This window comes from Tachypleus tridentatus, chromosome 13 (assembly GCF_004210375.1).
Source record: "Tachypleus tridentatus isolate NWPU-2018 chromosome 13, ASM421037v1, whole genome shotgun sequence".
NCBI classification, from domain to species: domain Eukaryota; kingdom Metazoa; phylum Arthropoda; class Merostomata; order Xiphosura; family Limulidae; genus Tachypleus; species Tachypleus tridentatus.
Genome location: NC_134837.1, coordinates 69,307,830 through 69,320,754, shown reverse-complemented (window position 1 = coordinate 69,320,754; position 12,925 = coordinate 69,307,830). Strand labels below are relative to the sequence as shown.

At 32.2% G+C, this 12,925-nt stretch overlaps 1 protein-coding gene across 3 annotated transcripts in view; it reads right to left on the bottom strand.

Annotated features, from left to right (window-relative positions):
• Positions 1 to 3,986: 3,986 nt before the first annotated feature.
• The window catches only part of LOC143240235 (transmembrane protein 104-like), a 32,313-nt gene continuing 23,374 nt past the window's right edge, over positions 3,987 to 12,925 (bottom strand). For all 3 annotated transcript variants that reach the window (XM_076482365.1, XM_076482364.1, XM_076482366.1), the window contains exons 10-11: positions 11,536 to 11,629; positions 3,987 to 6,783 (exon numbers count right to left, since the gene is read on the bottom strand). In XM_076482365.1, the coding sequence (XP_076338480.1) occupies positions 6,017 to 6,783; positions 11,536 to 11,629 (861 nt within the window). In that variant the 3' untranslated portion in view covers positions 3,987 to 6,016. The remainder of the gene's footprint in view (positions 6,784 to 11,535; positions 11,630 to 12,925) is intronic.

Genomic DNA, 12,925 nt, shown 5'->3' with positions numbered 1-12,925 from the left:
ACTAGGACTGATTTTAAACAACAAATATTCATCCTTGGTAAATGATTCAGTTCATTAACACTGTATTCATATTTTCAATAAAATCATCCATCCACATCTTTCCATTAAAATACTATAGCAAACCTATATTACACATTTCTGCCTTTTGTTATCCCAAGTATGGAATCAAACTCCCACCTTCATTTTTAGTTTATCAGCAAAACATCATACAACTCCCTCTAGTGTTTGAAACATTAACCTTTTTATCTGTTTTATCACTATAATAAAATTACAATTTCAAGCATCAACAATTATTTGTTCAACACCTCTATCATATTTTTCAATGTTATAAAAGCCCTGTATTAAAACAACAGATAAATCATATAAATGTGTGTGAAAAATATACTTTCTTTAAAATCTGGAAGATCATACTTAGCATGTGGGAAATATTATTACATTGCACTGTTATTTTAATAACTGATCACATGGGTATACTTAACTAGATCAGTTGTTGCTAGTGGGTCTTTATGTTGAAGGGATTTCTAGTTCACGTTATTGTTTTTTATCACATTCACATTTGAAGTTTTATAACACAATGAATTAATGAATTCACAGTTTGTAGTATTAGAATGAAATTGTATGTTAATACTTTAGCACATTTCACTACAGTCTCATTATGATATACACAAGGTTGTCTACACATTTGCACATGTTAAGTATTTGCACTATAACTTTTGGTACAAAATGAATATCTTTACAAAATTTGGTAGACTTTTAGTAAAGATTACAAGTTTGTGCATAAAAAATCAGATTTTTAAATGAAATATTTTTATTAAAGATTTGTTTGTAAATATATAATCTGTTTTATTACTAGTCTGAGTACAAAGTGATTTCACGTTATGATTAAAAAACTATTCTTTGTCCCAAAAATCTTAAATATTATTAACATAATCTCTTAAAACCTCCTAAATACATTTCAAACGTTTGTTTGTTATTTTTTTATACTCTAACTATATGGGATCTGTCATTTGACCAACTACATAACTATCATAAAAATTAGGAAATATAAATTTGTTTTTGCTAGAATGACTACATGTTATAACATGAAAATACAAATGTTCAGTCAAAGTAGCTTAAGTTTCATAACTATATATACATATAATTATATTGACCTTTCAATCATGCTTAACTAACATTACATAACTTGTATTGATGTGGTGCACATGCACTCGCGTTATATATCCAGTATAAAACTGCTCTTTAGTCTTCCTGTCTTGTTATGTTTTAGTGGACTAATATTTTATAATATATTGTCACATTATATTTGTATATAGATTATAATTATTTAGAAATAAGTTATTAAACTTTTCTTAAAATATAGAACAATAAATGTAGAAGTAAAGAAACTTATCACTTTTCATTAGAACTCAGTTGTTGCTGGACATAGATTGCAAAGTCTTAAAATTTCATATGTGAAAGACACCCAACAAATTATTTTTAGGTTTAATATATACAGCTGAATAACCAAAACATTATAAATAACTACACTGATACCATACAATTTCACTATAATTTGTTAAGCTTAGTACTTAAAATGTATTTAGATTTTAAAAAATATGAAACTGCAAGCAGACCAAAGACATAACTAAACTTGGTTAGATCTTAGTTTGAAAGAATGTGGTAACTTTTTCACAGATTAAAATGGCTGAGAAAACCAGTAAGGGAACATTCTAAGCTGTTGATTGGCCATTCATATGTCATATACTGTAGTAAGATTACATAAGGAACTGTTTCAAAGTTGAATGGGGCCACTGTGTTTGATTCTATACATTAGCCATATCTTGGCAAAATAAAAAGATATGTTTCTTATTTTATATTCTAGCTTGTCAATATTGGTGATTTGAGTTCTTGATTTGCACAAAACTGTAGACATAATGTTTTGACATCACAAACAACTAATTTCAAACAGTACTGCATTCAAAATATGACTCACTAAAATCTATATTTAGGTGTGTTATTTTAGTATTTACTTTTAAATTAAGAAATTAACTCATATATATATTAAAGTTTGAATTATAATCTACAATTTGATTCTAACCTTATTGACATAATTTAAAATAGTAGTTCAATAAAATTTTGAATGCAAATTAACAAACAAAACGACATGGCCTTTGATTTGTCATGAAAAAGGGTTAGCAATCTTCTATAGACCCACCCAGGGACAGGAACATGCGAGATGTTGCTCTGGTTTTTTACAAAAAAAAATGTATCCACTAAGCAGTAGTTAATTTAATAATAAAACAAAATCTATGAAAGAAATATGCAATAGTTACATATTAAACAAGTTGTACTTGCTGCCATTTGTCACAAACATAGCACTTGCATGTGTGACATGGTCACATGATGTTCTACATCAGCACTTAAATGGATGGTTAAGTTCTGGTTCTTATGAATGGCTACATTAGATAAATCACAACAAAATATTTTAATAGAAGGATCACATTTTAATCAATGTATAAAATACTAACTGTAAAATGTTTCACAAACAGAACTTAGAATATAACATTCTTCTTAACCCTGGGGATATGGGTAGATCAAAGTGCACAACTTTAGTTTGTGTAATATTCAAAATATTTGTGTGATAATTAAGCTACAGTATTACAAGTGTATTTCAATAAACTGTATAAAAATGTAATTTATACTTAAATTCATTAAGTATTTAAGTTTTAATTTTCAAAGGAAATATTTAATTTCTCATTCTATACCTTGTACATTTTAAAATTGTTTTCCATTTTTCTATAATTTCCTAAGTTTATAAAGATTTACATGTTTATACTTTAAGACATTTCCAAGCTAAATATTAAAATGTATGGCATCAGTTTTTACTTTAAAGAATGTCATAAACTGAGCATCACTTGCTACACCTCCTTCTGACATACACTGTCTTTAAAAATGTAATTTTTTCCTGCATTTCCTGTTGGATTATTTATAACCAGTAAAAGAAAAGGTTTTAACTTTATGCTTTCCTCATAATGTTAGCTTACTCTCAGAACAGTTAAGAGTTAAGCTGTTTTAGTTTCATAGTTTACTATTGCTGAGATTACTTCAACCTTGTAAAGATAATATTTGAGCAGTTTTTAGTTAGAAATACAGTTAAATTATCATTTTAGGACATTTCTTTTTTGTGGTAACATACTGTGTCCTAAATTGCAAATTCAAAATAAAAATTAAAGTACTAACAACAAAACATCAATGTCTGTTGAAACTCTGAGAAAAAGAAAAGTATTAGACCTACATGTACATGTAACTACCTCATTTATTGTGTATATTTTTTATTTATTGTTTAAGCAAATAAATAATGTAAGAAATTTAGACACTTACTAGGTTAGACAATAAAGATCAAATGAAATAAATTAACTGTCAAAAATAATAACACAATGTAGGATGTTGTAATTTGACTGAATGTACTGATAACTCATTATTTTATGTACATGAAGCTTTCACATTATGATAATTCACTCTGGTGCTAATCTAAGTAGCAATAGGCCTAAATGACTAGGAGATTTGAATTGTATTAATTTTGGTTGTAAAAATAAATAGTATACAGTTGTGTGAAACAACACATACAGATATTCTAGGAAGAAAGAATAATTTTGGGTGATTTTGTATTGGTGACAGAATCAAACCGAATCTGTATGCATGTTGGTGAAGAGAAAATAACTGATAAAATACAGGTTTACTTGCTAAATGATATTCATATAAGAGGTGTTGCAAATACAATTTAAAAACTGTAAATTAAGAAATGTAATTTTAATCTTAACATGAAAATTACCTTCCATGTAGACTCTATTGTAAAAATACTTGTTTGAAATTTTTGTGTACAAAAAACTTCTGATGTTAATAGAAAGCTTGTCAAATTTTGTGAAGACAAACTTAGTACTATTAACTGTAGTTACAATGTTCATGGTTGTATTGTGGTTACCAAATTGACCAGTAAAGAAAGAGTTAAAAAAAACAATTATTTTATTGGGAATATGGCAAAATAAGAACCCTGAGAAACAATTCTGTAAAAAAATATTTATCATGCCAAACTATGTTAGAATTTAATTTTGTTACTTAATAAATTATCACACTTGGAAACTAGCAATGAAAATTATTACTCTTTATGAATTAATAAAAACCTATGAGCAATAGTTAAAAGTTAACTAATGAGGATCAAATAATCCTGAGCTATCTACCAAAGTTACACAAAAATGGAAGAAATTTTGTCAATTGATAGAACATGACACAAGAGTATGCGTTATCATATGGAGATACAAGTCATAAATATCGATCCAATTTTAGTTTGAAGTATAATTTATTCATAGTTTAATATATGTAAAATTTAAAGATAACAAAAATAGGCCTTTTTTGGAAACTGTATTTCAACAGATGAAAATATACAAAAGAAAAATAAAGTTTATAAATTGTGTATTTATGTAACACGATTGAGTTTTTGAAATTTTTGTTTTATGTGAACACCTACGATTTTAACCTGATCATGCTCTCCTCAATTACCTACACAAGTTTCTAAATGATCCATACTACCTGTACATTTGTTCAATTTCCTTAATATATTTCAGTCATCAACAATTTCTTTATGCAAATGTCTTTTTTTTTACTTGGAACTTTGTTTTCAGTCACTTGACATTAAACAGAAATACAAGCATACTTATTTTAACTGTTAAACATAGACTATATGTACAATCGATAGTTTAAACAGATATACAAGCGTACATATTTTTACTGTTAAACAGATTATTTGTACCATCGATAGATGCTATTGATTATTGCTGCAACCAATAATACCAAAAAATGTCTGAAAAACATTCAACAATATTAAACTACGCCAAGTAGTGTTGAGTATTGATTCCTCTGACATCCAATACAGCTGCACCTAACAAACAAGTCTGAAATCAAATGAAACCAACATAATGTGAATCACACGATTCATTAGCTGCCAGTCGGATTTTTAAAATGCTTTTATATTTAGCTCATACATAACAGGAAGCAAGTTATAATTTCTTACCATTCGCTTAATAATAGTCACAGCTTTCAAGTAGGTAATCACCAGTGATTGTACAGTCACAGCTTTCAAGTAGGTAATCACCAGTGATTGTACAGTCACAATTTTCAATTAGGTAATCATCAGGGATTATATGGTAACAGTTCTTAAGTAATCATCAAAAAAGAAAAAAAAAGCAGCTATGATTGGTAAAACCCCATGTGCATATGGAAAGTACATACTTACAGAGTACATCTTCAAATGTGTGACCAATTCTTTAAGATACAGAATTTTACTTATATACGTAAGATATTTAATACTCAAGAGTTTGCATCTATTCATTCATTACTGTTCCAACAGATGGCAGGACAGTCCCACACATATACTTATTCATTTATTACTGTCTCAGCAAATGGCAGGCCAGTTACACACACTTATTCATTTATTACTGTCCCAGCAGATGGCAGGCCAGTTCCACACATATACTTATTCATTTATTACTGTCCCAGCAGATGGCAGGCCAGTTCCACACATATACTTATTCATTTATTACTGTTCCAGTGGATGGCAGGCCAGTTCCACACATATACTTATTCATTTATTACTGTCCTAGCAGATGGTAGGCCAGTCCCACACATATACTTATTCATTTATTACTGTCCTAGCAGATGGCAGGCCAATCCCACACATATACTTATTCATTTATTACTGTCCTAGCAGATGGCAGGCCAGTTCCACACATATACTTATTTTGTATATTTGTTTTACATCCAAGTTTCACTTTTCATCTAACATAAACACAATTTTGAAAAACATTTTCTTCCAGGTCGGCAAAATTTCATTTATTTACACAAGATAGTCTCATTGTAAAAGATACAAATCCATATTATTTGTAAAAAAAGACAAAATTAAACAAGAATAATTACAAATATTTATTAGTACAAAAATAGTATTATATCTTGCATTTATTGACTATTCAGAGCAGTTAATTTCCTACAAATTAGTTATATGGTTTACTGTCACAAATGCAACACATGCAACTGCCCATGCACAAACAAATACAATCCAGCCCGTGTGGTAAAAGGGCGACAAGTGTTGGTTTTTCACACCCATCCCAATCGCTGTGAGAGAATCTTTCCGCGCATAATAAACAAGCATAGCAGGAATAACATATTGAATAACAGCTCCGGCATAGGACCCTGTAACCCCAACTAGAATCTCCAAACTTTCTGTAGCAAAGGCAATGGCCACAGGTGGAAGCACTGTAATTACTGGGAAGAGAATGTGGTCCAAGAAGAAGGAATACTGCTTGCTGTCTTTAAGAAACAGGGTCTTCAAGTTATTCCTTAATGTGATAGCAATGATAGGAAAGTTGGTACTGAGGGTAAAAACTGGAAATAATGATAGAAAGTACTGAAGAAAGGGCACAGATTCCACAACAGCATCACTATCACTGCACTTGTTTGGTTGAAAGTTCAGAGTGTACACATCCTGGAGGTTGTTAAAAGTAAATATTCCTGTGAACGAGAGCAGGAAATAGAATGCCAAGATCAACATGTAGTCTGCAACAAGTAGTGAAAACAATCGCTTCTTTTTTCTGATGGGAGTGATTAAGGAAGGAAGAGAGTGGTGACACATGAAGGAATACACACACACACCAAACAGGTTCGGCACTCCCCTGATGTCTGCCACAGGGGGGTTACCACGACCCTTTCCCTTTACCAGTGCTACTGTTGCCAGGGCTATCATGACGGTGAAAGCTGAAGAGAAAGAGAAATTACAGAATGTTACAACAATTACATTAGTGGAAACGTTTATTTTCACTTTACTTTCATTGTTACATAACTCTATCCGTGTCCTATACAACACATGTGATTCACAGGATGTAACATTAAAGTGCCCAAGTGTCATATGTGATACAAACCTATATTTATTTTATATGCAGCTGCCTCTTGTCAATGAGACTAGGACATAATTTTGTATTAGCGACGTGTAGGGGCGGGTGGAATACAAAAGATGCAATTCATTTTGAGAAATGTCAGCTGACAACTAAATTCCAAGGTTTTGTAGGTATCTCAAGTAATAAAAGCTGGCTACAGTCAAGATAGATGTCCTATAATGAGTGTCTAAATCAGTGGTGCACAAACTTTTAGAGTCAGGGGCAACAAACAGATTTCTCATAACCATTGGGGGCCACAAAAAAGTGAAGATTAAAATCGTCCCACAGTTGTTTCACACAAGATGGGCACCACATTTAAGAACACACAAATAACTATTACATCAAAGAGTTTACATATTATTCTAAGAAATGTTATAATATGTCAACTCTCACAAAGTCAGTGCAATGGATGGTGCTGCATGTCATCTACGAGCTTAGAAATGTTCGGCTTGATGTTTGATATTGAAAGATGCAAGACTGCTTCCAGATGATCATCAGTCAGCTGATTGCAAGTGTTGTTTCTGTACAGTTTCATATGTGAGAAAGCCAGTTCACAGCAGTATGTGCTGCCAAACATGCTGGTGTGGACAAGTGCATTCTTTTTCAGATTAGCAAATGTATCAGTCAACGTTTTATAGAAGTCAAGCAAACTGTTTTCTCGGTAAATAGAATGCAGTTCATCAGATGACGGGAGATCAGTAAGTTTGAGCTATTATTCTGCTGACAAGTCATCCACTGACACACTGAACGGATCAGCAAAAAGTTTCATCAACGTTCTGCATTGGTCAAAGTCATGAAGCCGTGAGTTGAAGGATTGAATCAAGGTATCTACCTTCCCAACATAAACTTGTGTGTCAATGTCCTGATTCTTCTGTAGCTGTGTTTGAAAAGTGGGAAAGTGCACAAAGTTGCCTAATGCTGCTTGCTGCCGGAACAACTGCAACTTTGTCCTGAAAGCTGAGACGTGATTTGCAAGCTGACAGACAAGCTGATTTTTGCCTTGCAACTTCAAATTCAGATCATTCAAGTGTTGTGTCATGTTGACCAGAAAGGTCAAATCAGCTTGCCATGCTGGATCAGTCATGGAAGTCACTTCTGTGTCTTTGTTCTTGCTTCTGAGGAATTCTATCACCTCATCAATCAACTCCCAGAATATTCTGAGCATCTTCCCTCAACTCAGCCAGCGTACTTCACAGTGATACACAAGGTCACCATAGACTGAATCGATTTCTTCAAGAAGACTTTGAAATTGACGGTGATTGAGTCCTTGTGATTTGATTAAATTAATGATTTTTGTCACTAATGCCATCAGTGCCTGAAAACCAAGTTCTTTACTGCACAGGTTCTGTTAGTGAATAATACAGTGCAACTTCACCAACTGTCTGTTCTGCTTCAATCTATGCTTCATCAACAGTGCTACCAACTCGCTAATTTCTCCAGTCATGGCTGGTGCTCCATCAGTTGTCACACTTACCAGTTTCGTGAAATCCAATGAAACACTACTACACAGTCGTACTGTCTCCTTGAATATAGCAGACCCAGTTGTCTTACCCTTCATGGAACCCATGCCGATTAGTTCCACTGTGATATCAAATGATGACAACACACCACAAACAAAAACTAGTAGTTGTGCTGTTGAATTGATGTCAGTTGACTCGTCTGCTGCCCAAGAGAAGTAGACAAAGTTGGCTGCTTTATTTGTAAGCTGCCTTGTCATATCTGCTGAGAGGTGTGAAATTCTTCGTTGAACTGTCATACGATTCAAAGCCACCATCTGTAGCTTGTGAATCGCTTCCGGACACAATTTTTCCGATGCAGTAATCGTACATTGCTTGACAAAATCACCATCAGTAAACGGTCAGCCAGATTTCGCTATCATCAACGAAATTTGTAACTGACCTCACATGCTGTACCTAAATCTGCTAACTGCTTTGAGAAAACATTCTGCTGGTGATTCAGCGACCACCGCAGAGATTCAATTCGAGCTGTTCGTTCATCATCGACAACATTGTGGAAATCTTTATGCTTCAACTGATAATGACGCTTTATCCTGCCTTCACCACTGCAACTATCGAATGACACAGCAGATAAATCACGTTCTTCTGTTGTTGAACAAAACAGTATTGTGCCGTCCAATCATCATGAAACTGCTGGTTTTTGTCATCAACTTTTCTTTTACGATTAGCTGCCATTTTTGTTATGAAATAATATCAAAATAGGGCTCACAAGTAAATCTCGAAGAACAATTGGAATGGGTGAGATTTCTAATTACGGAAATATTATATCATTACGCCAATGATTAAATGCCTATGCGTTAACAAGATTTGCTTATTAAATATTCTTTATTATTCGACACAAATATGGAACCATCTAGTATCTAATGTAATGCATATTCTTCTACAGTGCTTAAACTTCGTGCAGGTGTGAACTCTATGTTTGACTTTCCCGTTGGACATTGCAGGCCACTCAGTGACTCGTCGTGGACCGGACTTTGTGCACCACTGGTCTAAACTATATAAACATACTTTTGCAATTTTGAAATTATAAAAAATATATTTTAATGAGGTAATTGGTATTTTTACAAGTATAAGGATGACCACAGAGAAAGAGAAGTGGAATTCCAAAAGTTTGTAAAAATAAATGTTAAATAAAAATATCTACCCATAGCAGTACAAAAAATGTACATTTGGGATTTGTGAAATATGAAAATTTTGATAAAGTTATGTACAATCACTATTGTTATGGATTCTTCTACTCATTTTCATTAGTTTGTTACTAATTAAAATTTTAAAAACTACTTGACTTTAATTACAATATCATCATTGATTTGCTACTAACTAAAATTTTGAAAAGTAGGAAACTGTAATCTAACCATTTTATTGTATTACAAATGTGGAAAGGAAATAAACTCACTACTTCCAAAGAAATAAACTTACTACTTCCAAGCATGTTCTTCACAAAAAATATAGGTCTTGTAAAAAGTAATTACAGGCAGCTGAGTTACGTGGACAAATAATAAATTTATACCGATACAATGGGTTACCCTGACTTAAATAATTTAACCTTCTAACCAGAAACAGATGCATTAATTATGTGCCAAAGGGAAGCATTCCAGATAAAATGACCAATTCAGAAATGGAAAACATTAGCAAGACTTCATGCACACTGAAATATTTAGTTCTAAACCATGTCATAAATGTGAACACAGAGTACAAATTGAAGGTTTTGCACACTGTTTTGAAAAACTTACAACTTAGAAACACTGCTTTTCATCTAAAACTTGTGTTTGTGGCCATTGTTTTGTCCACACAGCTAACAAACTTTAAAGCAATGACAATGTTAACAAGTTAAAAGTTTGTATTGAAAGGAAACAGTTGATAACTAAGATTAACTGTATTCTTGCTTTTAGTAGTAAGACCAAATTTCCATCCAATCAGTTTCTGACAAAAGGCTCTGGCTTACCTGTTTTACTGCACTCATTCTGGCTTATTTTGTCTGTAACAAGGCTTATCTGTTCCATTGCAATGTATCTACTTGTTTTCTTTCTGTGGCAAGTCTTATCTGTTCTATTGTACTGTTTCCTACTTATGTTTTCTCTTTCTTAAATAAATTCTCTTAACATATCTGTTCTATTGCACTGTTTCTACTTACATTTTTATGCAACAAGTGTTGTCTGTTCTATTCCAGTGTTTCTGGTTTTTTTTTGTGACAAGTTTCTGTTATGAACAGTTTAGAAATGCGAGTTTTCACTGGTTTGAGGGCATATTTCACATTAACATAGAGCCAATCAGTTCAAAAAATAGTGGCACTGTGGTATTCTCCACTAAACAAATATTTGCAAAGGTATTAGACAGGTCTGCTTAATAACAGAAAGATAAAACAGGAAATATGCAAAAAATAACCTGAATTTAAGAGATAAAGCAAAAACAAAAAACTGGGCAAATAGATTTGTCACTGGATATCAATATTGGATATTGAAAAATATTGTCTGAACATTATAATTGCTGCATTTTGTTTTTGGAATAGGGTTCTTCTCTCTAGTTCTTTTCCTAGGTTTATTATTAATGATTTATTAATATTTGTGAAAAATTATTTATTACTATAGGTGTGAAGTCATTGTCAGGCAGTTGTTTATTAACTATGTTGAAGCTAAGCTACATTTAACAGTGTAACAGCTAAACTACAGCAGTGTTTTTTTACCACTAGCTAGGTTTCAGTAATGCACACTAGTAAAAGAAAAATGTTCACTTCCAAGTCTAAGCACATTTCACATGTAAATATTCATTACGTTGGCTATTTATTGTTGAAAATATAGTGTTGTAATAATTAGTCTTCAACCAAATTAAAGACATCATATTATTCAAAAGGCAAAACAACTTTTTATACTAATAATCTTTGGTTTCAGGGAAGTGAAGTTTACCATCCATTTGCTCAAACAAACATGAGTTCATACTTTAACTTGAAGCTATATTTTTTAACTTCAATTTAAATTGATCAAGCTACATTTTTTTCAAGCATGTATGATCCTTCATTTTCTAATTAAAGCATACCCTAATATTTAAGAACATCTTACCAAACCACCTCATCAGAGATGTTAACATCTGAAGATACTTGGTCTTCTGGACGTTGTAAAATGTAAAAGGTCCAAGTAATGCAAGAAAGGATGCCTGTTGAAGGAATTAAAACCAAGATAACAGTATTTTTTATGTTTCACACTTAATACACTTATTACTATAAAAAACGTAACTCTTTACACCTGCTGATCAAACCAAACATCTCAAACATTCACCTACTGTACCTGTAAATATCAGTACTGTCAACATTCTACATGTGTTGGTATCACTAAAAGACAGTACTGTCAACATTCCACATGTGTTGGTATCACTAAAAGACAGTACTGTCAACATTCCACATGTGTTGGTATCACTAAAAGACAGTAGTGTCAACATTCCACATGTGTTGATAACACTAAAAGACAGTAGTGTCAACATTCTACATGTGTTGATAACACTAAAAGACAGTAGTGTCAACATTCTACATGTGTTGATAACACTAAAAGACAGTAGTGTCAACATTCTACATGTGTTGATAACACTAAAAGACAGTAGTGTCAACATTCTACATGTGTTGATAACACTAAAAGACAGTAGTGTCAACATTCTACATGTGTTGATAACACTAAAGACAGTAGTGTCAACATTCTACATGTGTTGATAACACTAAAAGACAGTAGTGTCAACATTCTACATGTGTTGATAACACTAAAAGACAGTAGTGTCAACATTCTACATGTGTTGATAACACTAAAAGACAGTAGTGTCAACATTCTACATGTGTTGATAACACTAAAAGACAGTAGTGTCAACATTCTACATGTGTTGATAACACTAAAAGACAGTAGTGTCAACATTCTACATGTGTTGATAACACTAAAGACAGTAGTGTCAACATTCTACATGTGTTGATAACACTAAAAGACAGTAGTGTCAACATTCTACATGTGTTGATAACACTAAAAGACAGTAGTGTCAACATTCTACATGTGTTGATAACACTAAAAGACAGTAGTGTCAACATTCTACATGTGTTGATAACACTAAAAGACAGTAGTGTCAACATTCTACATGTGTTGATAACACTAAAAGACAGTAGTGTCAACATTCTACATGTGTTGATAACACTAAAAGACAGTACTGTCAACATTTTACATGTGTTGATAACACTAAAAATGGTACTGTCAACATCATACATCTGTTGGCATCACTAAACTACAATATTACCAACATTATACAACTGTTAGTATCACAAGAAGTCAATCTCTGGTCAACATTCTACAGTTTTTGTCATTACTAAAACTTAATCTTATGACATTCCAGACCTCGCAGTCTAGTTCATGATAACTAATATACAATCTCATCAACAGTCTACATCTACTGACCTCATTAAAAACTGACCTTGTTAGT